At 53.8% G+C, this 14,337-nt stretch overlaps 1 protein-coding gene across 2 annotated transcripts; it reads right to left on the bottom strand.

Moving 5' to 3' along the window:
* Window positions 1–4,514: 4,514 nt before the first annotated feature.
* TSPO2 (translocator protein 2) lies at window positions 4,515–9,344 on the bottom strand. Of its 2 annotated transcripts, none has more exons than XM_085561195.1 (4): window positions 9,274–9,344; window positions 7,847–8,056; window positions 6,771–6,909; window positions 4,515–5,123 (listed from the first exon to the last, which is right to left on the bottom strand). In XM_085561195.1, exons 2-4 carry the CDS (start codon window positions 8,017–8,019, stop codon window positions 4,941–4,943), a joined length of 495 nt encoding a protein of 164 aa, XP_085417321.1. In that variant the 5' UTR covers window positions 8,020–8,056; window positions 9,274–9,344; the 3' UTR covers window positions 4,515–4,940. The 2 variants fall into 2 exon arrangements, with proteins under 2 accessions (XP_085417321.1, XP_085417320.1); XM_085561194.1 differs by having other exon boundaries at window positions 7,847–8,051.
* Window positions 9,345–14,337: the final 4,993 nt, after the last annotated feature.

Here is a 14,337-nt window from a genome sequence, read left to right as displayed (position 1 = left end):
AAAAAAAAAAAAAGGAGCTTTGATGGCATTTTGGGGCCAGAGGAACATTTTGGGATAGATGGGAGAGTGAAATAGGAGCCAGGCCGAGTGAGTCACGGCTCAGCCGTGCTCTCCATGCCGAGGGGACAGCTGGTGGCACTAACAAATGTCTCCCTGGAGACATTGTCTGGCAGCCAGCCCCCTGCTGCTTTTTGCAGCTGTAACTACGGGACAAATAAATAAATAAACACCGACAGCTTCTCTTCCTCCCTTCCTCCCTTCCTCCCTTCCTCCCTTCCTCCCTTCCTCCCTTCCTTTGGGGTTCTCACCTGACCTTCTCCTCCTGCCTCAGGACCAAAAAGGTTTCAAGGAGGGTTGGAAACCCACGGGGTTGACCTGGGCAGTGCCCAAATCCTGCTGGAAGATGCTCCAGCTGTGCTGAGCCCAGGTGAGAGATGCCCTCACCTGGGCACTGCCCCACCCTCCCATCCAGAGCCTCCCTGGCTCCCCATTCCCAGCCTGGCACACGAGGAGCCTTGGCAGGCGCTGCTGCCTCCCCAATTAATTAAATCCCAACGGGGAGTTAATGACAGCTCCCTGCAGCTCCTGCTGCGGCCTCCTGCGAGCAGCTGTGGTGGGAAGAGAGCTCCGAGCGCAGGAATTTGTGTCCTGCAGTGGCAGGGCCCGGCAGAGCAGCTGTGTCACCTGCACGGAGGTGACAAAGCCTGGCTGGCACCTCGGTGGGTGCTTTGAGACAGCTCCAGGCAGCAGCAAAGCAGGGAGCAGCAAAGCAGGCAGCAGCAAAGCAGGCAGCAGCAAAGCAGGGAGCAGCAAAGCAGGGAGCAGCAAAGCAGGGAGCTGAGACAGCTGCGGGGAGAGGGAAAAGGAAGTGGGGAGGAAAAGGAAAGGGGAGAGGAAAAAGGAAGAAAGGGGAAAGGAAAAAGGAAGAGAAAAGGGAAAAGAAAGGGGACAGGAAAAAGAAAGGGGAAAGGGAAAAGGAAGAAAGGGGAAAGGGAAAAGAAAGAGAAAAGGGAAAAGAAAGGGGAAAGGAAAAAGGAAGAAAGGGGAAAGGAAAAAGAAAGAAAGGGGAAAGGAAAAAGAAATTGGAAAGGAAAAAGGAAGAAAGGGGACAGGAAAAAGGAAGAGAAAAGGGAAAAGAAAGGGGACAGGAAAAAGGAAGAAAGGGGAAAGGAAAAAGGAAGAAAGGGGACAGGAAAAAGAAAGAGAAAAGGGAAAAGAAAGGGGACAGGAAAAAGGAAGAAAGGGGAAAGGAAAAAGAAAGAAAGGGGAAAGGAAAAAGAAATTGGAAAGGAAAAAGGAAGAAAGGGGAAAGGAAAAAGGAAGAAAGGGGAAAGGAAAAAGGAAGAAAGGAAAGAAGGAAAGGAAAGGAAAGGAAAGGAAAGGAAAGGAAAGGAAAGGAAAGGAAAGGAAAGGAAAGGAAAGGAAAGGAAAGGAAAGGAAAGGAAAGGAAAGGAAAGGAAAGGAAAGGAAAGGAAAGGAAAGGAAAGGAAAGGAAAGGAAAGGAAAGGAAAGGAAAGGAAAGGAAAGGAAAGGAAAGGAAAGGAAAGGAAAGGAAAGGAAAGGAAAGGAAAGGAAAGGAAAGGAAGATTATTTTCTCATTCCAAAGGAAAATCTGGGGTTGGGGCTGGACAAACATGAGCTTGGACAGGGCTTGAACCAGCCTGGGACAGTGGGAGGAGTCCCTGGGATGATCCTTGAGTTCCCATCCATCCCAAACCATTCCAGAATTCCAGGATTCTGTGAAACCAAGGCTGGTTTGGGGCTGTGCTGCAGTCTGGGCAAGAAACCCTCCAGATGACTTTGAAATGTCATTAAAGTTATTTTTATGCAAGGGGGTTCGGTGTATCTGTTTAAACAGCAAATACACCAAATGATGCTTTAAATATTAATACAGGAGGGTGTCTCACTGAATTTAATTTTCCCAATTAATTTCAAGTTGCTCTGGATAGTACAGGGAGGAATATTTGCTATTTTTGCTGCCTGTGAGAGAGGCAGGAGGCAAAGAAAAGCTCCTTCTGTACTTACAGGTGGGCTGGGAGGAGGAGAAACTGGAAGGAAAACAAGAGCAAGGCAGCCAGTCCCAGCACCTGGGAAAATGGGCACACATGATAAAAAAAATCTATTAATCTTAATTTCAGATTCTCCATTGCCTGCAGAAAAAAGTGGGAAGAGGAAATAGACCCAATTTATGAAAGCTGATCAAATATGCATTCATCTATTTAATTGGAAATGTTATTAAAGAGTTGCAGGTATGAGCCAGATCTGGAGCCATCAATTAAAACGAGATTTAAATCATTCTCTTCCCTTTCCAAAAGGAGATAAAGGCTCCTGGAATCCCTCCTGCCCTCTCTGCATGGCCCTGCTCATCCCTGTTCCCTGAGGAGAGGATGGGCAGAGCCAAAATCCGCCCAAATTCCCCCAAATCCAACGTGCAGCCAGACCCCACCTTCATTTGAGGGAGGAATAATTTACATTTGTCCTTTGGTGCAGTGGTATCACAGAAAAAAAGCCCTGAAGTGTTATGGGATTTTTTTCCCAGCAGTTTTTGATGTCACCAGCGCTGCTGGCAGGGCTTTGTGGGGCTGCTCCTGCTCCAGAGCCTTTTCCTGCAGCTTTTCCTCAGGACACGCAGCCCTGGGCTGGCAGCAGCCCTGGGGAAAGAAATCCCAAGCCAGGGAGGGGGAAAAAGAATGGATCCAAATGAGAGAATCCCCAGATTTTCCATGGGACTACAAATTCCGGCTGCTCCTGGGGTTTGTGGTTCTGTGGTGCTGGGTCCAGAAACATTCAGCATCTCCCAAAATCCAGCTGGATCCATCTCCCAAAATCCAGCTGGAGCCGGGAACATTCAGTGTCTCCCAAAATCCAGCTGGATCCGGGAACGTTCAGCGTCTCCCAAAATCCAGCTGGATCTGGGAACGTTCAGCATCTCCCAAAATCCAGCTGGATCCATCTCCCAAAATCCAGCTGGATCCGGGAACGTTCAGTGTCCCCCAAAATCCAGCTGGATCCATCTCCCAAAATCCAGCTGGATCCGGGAACGTTCATCATCTCCCAAAATCCAGCTGGATCCAGGAACATTCAGTGTCTCCCAAAATCCAGCTGGATTCAGGAACGTTCATCATCTCCCAAAGTCCAGCTGGATCCAGGAACGTTCAGGGTCCCCCAAAATCCAGCTGGATCCATCTCCCAAAATCCAGCTGGATCCAGGAACGTTCAGCATCTCCCAAAATCCAGCTGGATCCAGGAACGTTCATCATCTCCCAAAGTCCAGCTGGATCCAGGAACGTTCAGCATCTCCCAAAATCCAGCTGGATCCGGGAACGTTCAGTGTCCCCCAAAATCCAGCTGGATCCATCTCCCAAAATCCAGCTGGATCCAGGAACGTTCAGTGTCTCCCAAAATCCAGCTGGATCCAGGAACGTTCAGCATCTCCCAAAATCCAGCTGGATCCATCTCCCAAAATCCAGCTGGATCCGGGAACGTTCAGTGTCCCCCAAAATCCAGCTGGATCCATCTCCCAAAATCCAGCTGGACCCAGGAACGTTCAGTGTCTCCCAAAATCCAGCTGGATCCATCTCCCAAAATCCAGCTGGGTGGGAGCTGGGGGTCCCGGGGGCAGGAATTGTCCTGCTCTCCTCGGAGCTGGGCTGGTGGCACGGAGGTCTCCCCACGGGGATGTCCCCAGGGGTGTCCCCAAGGAGGGATCTGGGCACCTTTGGAGTTCCAAACCCACCCAGGCCATGCGCTCCCAACCACGAATCCACCTCTGGAGCCTTCCCAAATCCCTTCCCTTGGTGCCTGGAGCTTTTGGGAGCCTCACCCCAAACCAGCCCGGCCAGAATAACTCGGATTTATTGATTTATTATCCAAAAAACCACAACAATGGCTTGTTTTATTCAAAGCAAATACAATTTATGGTACAGCCCCAGCTGAGCCCCCCCCACCCTCCCTGGGGTACCCCCCACCCCCAATTACAGCCCCAGTCACAACCCAATTAATTACAGCCCAAATTACAGGGCCAGGGAGAAGATCCACGTGGCCCTTGTCTTTGCATTTAGTGCTTTTAGCAATTAAAAATGATATTAATTCTGTCTGGAGACAGCAGAGCTCAGCTTTCCAGGGGAAAGCTAGGGCACACAGGAACACGAAGCAATAGCACAAAGAGCAAAAAAAAGATGGAGAAATGTCTTTTTAATCATCAAATATTTTCTTAAAAAATCAAGTCATTAAAAAAAAAACAAGTTCTTTAAAAAAACAAGTGATTTCATTTAAAAATAAAATAATTTCTTTTAAAAAACCAAGTAATATCTTTAAAAAAATCAAGATATATGATTTTAAAAATCAAATCATTTCTTTTAAAATCAAGTAATTTATTTTAAAAATCAAATAATTTTTTTAAAAAAACAAGTAATAGCTTAAAAAAACCCCAATATATATTATTTTTAAAATTAAGTAATTTCCTTTAAAAAACAAGTAATTTCTTTTAAAAATATCCATTTATTAAAAAAAAAAAAAAAAAAAAAAAAAGAAAAAAACTCACAAAATAAAAAACCAAATCAAGTAAGTTCTTAAAAACTGGGTGTGCAGAGGTGAGGCCATTTTGGCTTGGTCCCAGCAGAGGAGATGGGATTTGCCTCGTGTTTGCCCAAGCTCTGCTCTCGGGGGACCGTGCCAGTGGTGAGGGGTTCCCAGCCTGGATTATTCCAGATGCTTTGACTGCTGGAATTTGACCTGGCACCATGAAATTCAGATTTGGAGCCACCAAACCTGCTGGAAAAAACGCTACGACGGAAGGAACGGTGCAAACATCTCACCGCGGAGCTGCGAGGAGGAGGAGGAGGAGGAGGATGGAAATCCCAAAAAATGAACGCCCGGAATTGTTACGCCTGGGTGCGCTGGGGGACAGTTCAGCCGCACAAAAATGGGATTTTTTTTTTTTATTCGCTTTTTCCCGACTTGTGCTCGGGGTTGTCCTTCCAGACGCGGATGCTGAGGCAGGTGGCCAGGGCCAGCCAGCCCAGGTAGGGCAGCAGCAGCAGCGCTGCCAGCCGGTTGATGCGGTACCAGGAGCACAGCGTGCCCAAGGCCAGCCCGTCCAGGCACAGCACGTCGATCACGGCCTGGGGACACGGGGACACGGCTCGGACACGGCTCGGACACGGCTCGGACACGGCCAAAACAGCCCGGGGATGGGGGAGCTGGGCTGGGGATTGGGGAGCTGGGGCGGGGATGGGGGAAATGGGGCAGGGATGGGGGAACTGGGGCTGGGATGGGGGAATTGGGGCTGGGTGGGGGAACAGGGGCTGGGATGGGGGAACTGGGGCTGGGATGGGGGAATTGGGGCTGGGATGGGGGAATTGGGGTTGGGATGGGGGAACAGGGGCTGGGATGGGGGAATTGGGGCTGGGATGGGGGAATTGGGGCTGGGATGGGGGAATTGGGGCTGGGATGGGGGAAATGGGGCTGGGATGGGGGAAATGGGGCTGGGATGGGGGAAATGGGGCTGGGATGGGGGAATTGGGGCTGGGATGGGGGAAATGGGGCTGGGATGGGGGAATTGGGGCTGGGATGGGGGAATTGGGGCTGGGATGGGGGAATTGGGGCTGGGATGGGGGAATTGGGGCTGGGATGGGGGAAATGGGGCTGGGATGGGGGAATTGGGGCTGGGATGGGGGAATTGGGGCTGGGATGGGGGAACTGGGGCTGGGATGGGGGAATTGGGGCTGGGATGGGGGAAATGGGGCAGGGATGGGGGAAATGGGGCTGGGATGGGGGAATTGGGGCTGGGATGGGGGAAATGGGGCTAGAATGGGGGAAATGGGGCTGGGATGGGGGAATTGGGGCTAGGATGGGGGAATTGGGGCTGGGATGGGGGAACTGGGGCTGGGATGGGGGAACTGGGGCTGGGATGGGGGAATTGGGGCTGGGATGGGGGAAAATGGGGCAGAGATGGGGGAATTGGGGCTGGGATGTGGGAACTGGGGCTGGGATGGGGGAATTGGGGCTGGGATGGGGGAATTGGGGCTGGGATGGGGGAACTGGGGCTGGGATGGGGGCTCGCACTGGAGTGACCGCAATTGGAGAGACCTCAACTGGAGTGACCACAACTGGAGTGACCCCAACCCCCCTTGAGTGACCCCTACCCCACTGGAGAGACCCCAACCCCCTGGATGCTGTCCCTGGGCTCTGATCACACCCGAGTGTGTCACACCATGAATAATTAATGCGCTTTTCTCTGCTCACGATGGAATCCTGCAGATGAACCCCCTGCCCGTGGCCAACCTGACACAACCTGCTCGTGCTGGTGGCCACTGAACAAACCCCCCAACTCTCCTTTCACCCCCTGGGTGACAAAATCCAGGTGGGAACACGAATCCCCAGCTGTGCCCCTGTCCCCTCGGGCCGTGGCACCTGGGGCAGAGCCCGCTGGCCCAGCCCGGGTGTGGCAGTGCCCGGCCGCGCCCTGGCTGTGCCCGATAAGCCCCGGGGAGCTGCTCCCCGCAGGGACACCACGGAGCTGCTGTCACTCAGGGTGTGACCCCACAAAGGGCTTTATCTCCCAGCCCGGACCCTTAACTGGGGGGTGCAGCCCTGGCGCTATCCCCGATCCCCCACCCCGGTATCGGAGCGGGGCGAGGCTGCAGGGGGCTGATACCCGTGTCCGTGGGCAGCAGCGGCTGCAGCTGGGCTAAACCCCCTTGCCCAGCCCCACAACTGCCCTCAGCACACCCCAAAGCGCCCCAAAACCAGCAGGGAAGCCCCATTACCATGTTCAGGTTGCGGGCACCGAAGAACAAGGGTGGCCATGCCCAGTTGAGCAGCAGCTGAGCCCCGTAGAGCCCCAGGGGGACGATGGCCTTGCTGCTGCAGCCCCCCAGGTCGCTCCACACCAGGTAGGAGGCGTAGCTGTGGGGAGGGACACCCGTCGGTGCCCGCTGCCACCCCGGGCACCGACAGAGTCCCTCCTGCACCAGCGGTGTCCCCAGCAGAGGTTGGCACCCAGCAGGAGCCGCGCCGGGCACCGAGCTGCTGGCTGGGAGCGGGGAGCAGCTCTGGGCAGGGTTAGGCTGGAGGTCAGGGAATGTTCTTCCCTCAGGGATGGGCACGGCCCCGAGGCTGCCACAGCTCCCCAGGGATGCCCAGGGTGGCATTTTGGGATGCCCAGGGTGGCATTTTAGGATGCCAGAGATCACCAGGGTGGGATTTTGGGATCCCAGGGATGCCCAGGGGGAAATTTTGAGATTTCAGGGATGCCCAGAGTGGGATTTTAGGATCCTCAGGGTGGGATTTTGGGATCTCAGGGATGCCCAGAGTGGGATTTTAGGATCCTCAGGGTGGGATTTTGGGATCTCAGGGATGCCCAGAGTGGGATTTTGGGATCCCTAGGGTGGGATTTTAGGATTCCAGGGATGCCCAGGGTGGCATTTTGGGATCTCGAGGTTGCCCAGTGTGGCATTTTGGGATCCCAGGGATGCCCAGGGGGAAATTTTGGGATCCCAGGGATGCCCATGTTGGGATTTTGGGATCTCAGGGATGCCCATGGTGGCATTTTGGGATCCCAGGGATGCCCAGGCTGTCATTTCGGGGTGTCTGTGCAGGGCCAGGAGCTGCACTGGATGACCCCCTTGCATCTCAGGCTATTCCATTATTCCATTCCACCATTCCTTGTCCCTCACTCCTCCCAAACCTCCCCGGTCCCACCAAAGTGGCTCCTGGCCCTGCCCAGTGCCACCCCCCAGGCTGTGCCATGCCAGGCTCACCCCTGGCGGGGCCAGGAGCCCCCAGAGCCGGGCAGAGCCTGGCAGGGCAGTGCCAGGCGGGCAGGACGGGAGGCAGCACTCACCCCATGCCCGTGTACAGCATGGTCCAGGCCACGGGGAACGCTCTGCGCGACGGGCACCACGAGGGCTTTTTCAGCTTCTCGTACCACGCTGGGATTTCCTTCCTGTTCAGGAACCAGCCAAGGAATCCTCCGACGTGGGGCAGGACGGTGAAGCCCACGGTGTAAGCCCACATCCTCCCTCGGGGGCTTGGGGTTGCTTTTGTCCCTGCTCTAAGTTAAAAGCAAAAATCACAGCATCGCTTTTTTAAAGCACGTTTTCCTCCTTGCTTCCATCCTCTAACTCCGTGTTCCACTTCAGCCCCTAAGGCAGACGGAGAGGATTGCATGTGTTCAGCCCTCTCTGAAACGGGGATCATTCCTGTCTGGGATGTTTTCCCCACCCTTTGACAGCTCCCTGCAATATTCTGGTGAGCTGGGAGGGTTGTCAGGGCTGTCCCCATCCCTGCTCCCGGGGCTGGCAGGCTCCGAGGTGCCTCCTGGAGCTGCTCCCCCATCCCTGCTGCCCTGAGGATGAAAACCCAAACCCCATCCAGACTTGATTTTTCAACGTGGATTTCTATTGTAATTTCGATTTTAAAAGAGGTCTATGACAGAAAAGTCCTTCCAGCAGCTTGAAGTGCTCCAGGAACCCACAGCAGAGAAAACTCTCACCTTGGCACAGGGGGAGGGTCTGAATTTGTTCACGGACTTCCTTTTGTATAAAACCAAAGGAAAATTCCTTTAATAATAAAAACGTTCCTGCACAATGCAGAGTAACAGCAGGACTCATCCCGAATTCTGTGTCTGTCCTGCATCTTTCCCTGCAGAGCTCCAAACCTGCCGCTCTTCCATCCTCCCCAAATTCCCTCCGGATCCATGCCAGGAATGAAACCCTCATTAGCATTCCTCGGGAATGGCTCGCAGGAGTTCTGAGCTGCCAGCACGGGCACAAAACGCGCCTGGCAAGGTTTGGGATCCAGGAATTCAGGGAAATTCCCCGGGCCAGGGAAATATCCCGGAGCCCTGCCCAGGGAAACCGGGAATAGCGGCTGGGACTGAGCTCCGCAGGCTCCGCTTGGGATTTCGGCTCGCAATTAACAAATTAACACTCTGCTGCACGCTCCGCTAATTGTCATTATTGTCACCGCACCGCGACGTGGCTGGGAGTGCCAAATTCCCACCTGCCAAGGAACAAACACCCCTCACCCAACAATTCTTCACATGACAATTCATGGCGCTCTCAGAGCACCCAGGGAAGCAGGAAACGGCTGAAAATGAGATAAATTCAGTTCTGCTTTAAATGTGACCCAGCCCTGCCGAGTTCTCAGGAACGGAATATGGGGAAATATCGGATTTTTCCCAATTCCTTTGGGGCTGCAGAGGTAGAGGAGGGTTGGAAACCTTCTTCTGCCTCTCAGCTGCCGCCCCTGGAGCTGCCTGAGCCTTACCTGGGTCGGTGCCTCGCTGCAGGTGGCGAGGGCAGGGCTGGGACATCCAGGAGTGGCTGTCCCCGAGTGTCACAGCTGGCAGCTGGGTTGGACCCAAATAGCCCCAGACTGGGCGGTGCCGAGGGGCTGCATCAGATTAAACCCGGAGCTCCTGCTGGGGACAGACACCGGGAGTTTGGGGCGGTGGAGCTTGGAAACAACACTGGGAATTTGGGGTGGTGGAGCTTGGGGACAACCACTGGGAATTTGGGGCGGTGGAGCTTGGGGACAACCACTGGGAATTTGGGGCGGTGGAGCCCCAGGATAATCACTGGGAATCTGGGATGGTGGAGCTTGGGGACAACCACTGGGAATTTGGGGTGGTGGAGCCCCAGGATAATCACTGGGAATTTGGGGTGGTGGAGCTTGGGGACAACACTTGGGAGTTTGGGGTGGTGGAGCTTGGGGACAACCACTGGGAATTTGGGGCGGTGGAGCTTGGGGACAACACTGGGAGTTTGGGATGGTGGAGCTTGGGGACGACACTGGGAGTTTGGGGCGGTGGAGCTTGGGGACAACACTGGGAGTTTGGGATGGTGGAGCTTGGGGACGACACTGGGAGTTTGGGGCGGTGGAGCTTGGGGACAACCACTGGGAATTGGGGCGGTGGAGCCCCAGGATAATCACTGGGAATTTGGGGTGGTGGAGCTTGGGGACGACACTGGGAGTTTGGGGCGGTGGAGCTTGGGGACGACACTGGGAGTTTGGGGCGGTGGAGCCCCAGGATAATCACTGGGATTTCAGGATGGTGGAGTCTGGGGACAACACTGGGAATTTGGGTTTTTGGAGCTTGGGGAAAGTCACTGGGAATTTGGGGCGGTGGAGCTTGGGGACAACCACTGGGAGTTTGGGATGGTGGAGTCTGGGGGCAATCGCTGGGATTTTGGGATGGTGGAACCCAAGGGACAATCATTGGGAATTTGGGATATTGGAGCCTGGAATTTGGGGTGCTGGAGCCCCGGGACAATCGCTGGGAGTTTGGGGTGGTGGAACCTGGGGACAATCACTGGGAATTTGGGTTTTTGGAGCTTGGGGACAACCACTGGGAGTTTGGGATGGTGGAACACAGGGGACAATTGCTGGGAATTTGGGATATTGGAGCTTGGAATTTGGGGTGCTGGAGCCTGGGGACAATCATTGGGAATTTGGGTTTTTGGAGCTTGGGGACAATCACTGGGAATTTGGGATATTTGAGCCTGGAGTTTGGGGTGCTGGAGCCCTGGGACAATCACTAGGAATTTGGGGTGGTGGAACCTGGGGACAACCACTGGGAATTTGGGGTGCTGGAGCTTCACCGTCACATTCAGGGGGTGTCCCTGCCTGGCACACTCACGGGGTGTCCCTGCCACACTCCTGGCCTGTCCCACCCTCCTCCAGACACTCATTAACACCCCATTAATTAACCGGGTGCTTCCCGGGGCCGCCTGTTCGGTCCTTTGGCGGAAATTTCCCCGGCAGGTAAAACGAAGCTGTTGCAGGGGTGTGTGAAATGGCAGAGGGAAAAGCCAGAAATCCATTTCCATTAGGGAGCTGTCTGGCAAAATGAAGCACTAATTCCCAGCAGTTCTGGGTCATTACCTGGATTTCATGGAGGCAGGAGCAGGGCTGGCTCCTCTTGTACTGAGCTCCCGAGGAAATGATTTTTTTTTTTCCACGGGAGGAGAAAGAAAGGGGGGTGAAAAAAACACTGTAAAAAGGCAGATTTTCAGCCCTGCTGTGGGTTGGCCCAATGGAATTCCCACTTCCAGTGACAGCTCGTTAATCACGCCCCAGCCACCTGCACCTTCTCCCAGAGCCTGTTGCTATTTGTGCCTGGAAATTTGTGTCATGGAAGCATGCAGCTCCTAAAAGAGCCCGAATGGTTTCCATCGCCGTCAGCCCCCGCTGCCTCCAGCACCTCTGGCAAAAAGCCAGGCAAAATTTGACCATTTTCAGCTGGAGATTTTTCTCCCCCTTGGGCACAAGCCCAGTCCTGCAGTGGGCAGGAGAGTGGCCAGGCTGGTTTGGGATGGAGCGTGCTGGAGGATGGAGAAGCCGAGGGTCGGATCCCGAGGATCTGGGAGTGTGTGACGCTGGGAATGCTGCTGGTGATGGGGGAACAGAAAAATGAGAGCAGGGAAAACAGAACAGAGGGAGTTCCAGGCCTAAAAGTTGTGTCTTTGCTGAGCTTTAGGGCAAAGAACAGGATCAGGCCCAGGGAATGGTTTGGGTGGGAAGGGACCTTAAGGATCACCCAGTGCCAGCCCTGCCATGGCTCCCACTGCCCCACGCTGCTCCAGCTGGCCTTGGGCACTTCCAGGGATCCAGGGGCACCACAGCTGCTCTGGGAATTCTCACCTCCCTCTCAGGGAACAATCCCTTCCTGAGTCACTCCCATGGAGAGCTGAGGGGCGCAGAAAAATGGGCTGAGATTTGTCCCAGGTAGCTCCCAGCAGGTTCCCATTCCCTCCTGGGCACCAGGGAGCTGCCTGGCCTGGAGCCTCTCTCCCGGTGGTTATTGGGTGGGGATGAAGCCGAAATTTGGGAGGAGATGGCGAGAGGGAGGCAGGAAGGGCAGGATCAGGTTTGGGAAGTTTTGGGGGCTGAGCCAGCCTGGAATTCCCTGTGGCAGGACTCGGTGCACAGCCACCGTGAGAGATGTGTGCTGTGTCCTCCTGCCGTGATGGGAACAGCCCTGGGAATGCTCTGGGAATGTTTTCTCCAGCATAGCCCTGCCTTTCCCATGCCCCCTTTTCCATCCCTCATTTTCCATTCCCCCTTTCCCATCCCTCCTTTCCCATCCCTCCTTTCCATCCCCCTTTTCCATCCCCCCTTTCCCATCCCTCCTTTCCATCCCCCCTTTCCATCTCTCCCCATCCTCCATTTCCATCAAAAAAAACCCCAAAAAACCCAAAACCCCCAAAAAACAACAACAAAAAACCCACCAAAAAATTAAAAACCCACCAGAATAAACTAGCAAAAAAAAAAAAAATCCCAAATCAACCCCCCCAAAAAAGTATGGTGGTAAAAAAAAAAGCTTTGGTTTGTATTTTTAATTTTTTTTGTTTGTTTGTTTCCTCCACAGCCCTGAGTTTCTCCCCTTCCCCCAGATTTACACCTCGATATTCAGTTTTGGGTGATTTCTCTGGAATCCAGGCCAAGCTGAGGCTGCTCTGCAGTGGAACCGAGTCCATCCCAGGGCTGGGGAAGAGCAGGATCAGGTTTGGGAAGAGCCTTGAAGGAGCAGGATCAGGTTTGGGATGAGATTTTGGTGGCACCAGCAGTGCTGGAGCCAGAGGGGTTCCTGTGGCACAAATCCATGCCCAGACACCCCAAGGGATGTGGGTGATGCCCTCAGTGCCCCTCGTGCCCTGGGCACATCCTGGAGCAGGGAACAGCCCTGGGAATGCTCTGGGAAGGTTTCCTCCAGCACAACCCTGATTTTCTCCCCTTCCCATAGATTTACACCTGGATATTCCAGTTTTGGGTGATTTCTCTGGAATCCAGGCCGAGCTGAGGCTGCCCTGCAGTGGAACCGAGTCCCTCCCAGGGCTGGGACACTCCGGATTTGGGATTTGGGCTGTGCTGCATCCCTGCAGGTGTGCGACACGCAGGGTTACACAACCCCTGTTTGTTTTCCTCCTCTCTTAGCAACCCCCGCACGTCTCCCCGGAGGTGCCGGCTCCCTGCAAGATTAATTGCTCAACTAGAAAGTCCCTGTTAACCTGAATATATTATTGAAAAGCAGCATATTTCAATCCGCCCTCGATTTGAAAATAGAGATGCCGGGTCAGCCGCTGGCATCAATCCGCAGAGCCGGCGGAGCTCCCCTGATTTACAGCGGCAATAAAAGCCCGGGCAGGGATGGGGACGCGCCCGGCTGCCACCAAGGACGTGCCAGGGGACCCTGTGGCCATCCTGCGACCTGCCAGCCCCGACACTGCGGCATTTCCTTGTGCTGTACTGAAAAAAAAATAAAAATCAAACCAAAGCTTTTCTTTTTTACCGCCATACTTTTTTTTTTTTTTTTTTTTTTTTTTTGTGGTTTAGTTTGGTTGGTTTTTAAAATTTTTTGGTGGGTTTTTTGTTGTTGTTTTTTGGGGGTTTTGGGTTTTTGGGGTTTTTTTTTGGATGGAAAGGGAGGATGGGGAGAGATGGAAAGGGGGGATTGAAAATGGGATGGAAAAGGGGGAGATGGAAAAGGGGAGATGAAAAGGGGGATGGAAAATGGGATGGAAAATGAGGGGTGGAAAAGGGGAGATGGAAAAGGGGAAATGGAAAAGGGGGGATGGAAAATGAGAGATGGAAAAGGAGGGATGGAAAAGGGGAAATGGAAAAGGGGAGATGGAAAATGAGGGATGGAAAAGGAGGAGATGGAAAAGGGGAGATGGAAAAGGGGGGGTGGAAAAGGAGGAGATGGAAAATGAGGGGTGGAATATGAGGGATGGAAAAGGGGAGATGGAAAAGGGGAAATGGAAAAGGGGAAATGGAAAAGGGGAGATGGAAAAGGAGGAGATGGAAAAGGGGAGATGGAAAATGAGGGATGGAAAAGGGGGATGGAAAATGGGGGATGGAAAAGGAGGAGATGGAAAAGGGGAAATGGAAAAGGGGAGATGGGAAAGGGGGGATAGAAAATGAGGGATGGAAAAGGGGGATGGAAAAGGAGGAGATGGAAAATGAGGGATGGAAAAGGGGGATGGAAAGGGGGTTGGAGCTGGCTGGAAGGGACAGGAGGGGACAGGAGGGGACAGGAGGGGACAGGAGGGGACAGAAAGTGGCTGGAGGGAGCTGGAGGGGCCGGCAGGAGCTGCCTCCGGTGATAACGCCGCGCCGGGACTCGCCCTTATCTGCCCGCAGGAGCGAATTCCAGCGGCCCCGGCTCTTTTTATTTCACTTTTATTTTTGTTAGAGGTGAGAACGATGCTGTTCTTACCTCCGTCACCAATCACCGATGTTTGCACCCCGCGTAGCCCTACTACAATGCACCTTTTGCAGTTCTAATTCTCTAAAATATCTGGTCTTTTTGCCAAGCCACCCTTTCAAACT

This window comes from Lonchura striata, chromosome 26 (genome assembly GCF_050655825.1).
Source record: "Lonchura striata isolate lonStrDom1 chromosome 26, ASM5065582v1, whole genome shotgun sequence".
Lineage (NCBI taxonomy): Eukaryota > Metazoa > Chordata > Aves > Passeriformes > Estrildidae > Lonchura > Lonchura striata.
The sequence above is the reverse complement of the archived record's forward strand: the minus strand, read 5'-3'. Positions and strand labels throughout refer to the sequence as shown.

Bases quoted from the DNA above. Each gene is read 5' to 3' on its own strand.
- TSPO2 (XM_085561194.1), bottom strand. From the start codon at position 9,319: ATGTCCCAGCCCTGCCCTCGCCACCTGCAGCGAGGCACCGACCCAG. The intron at 8,052-9,273 runs GTAAGGCTCAGG...AACTTAGAGCAG, and splicing joins GCAGCGAGGCACCGACCCAG to GGACAAAAGCAACCCCAAGC. The intron at 5,124-6,770 runs GTAATGGGGCTT...CCGTGTCCCCAG, and splicing joins GTGCCCGCAACCTGAACATG to GCCGTGATCGACGTGCTGTG.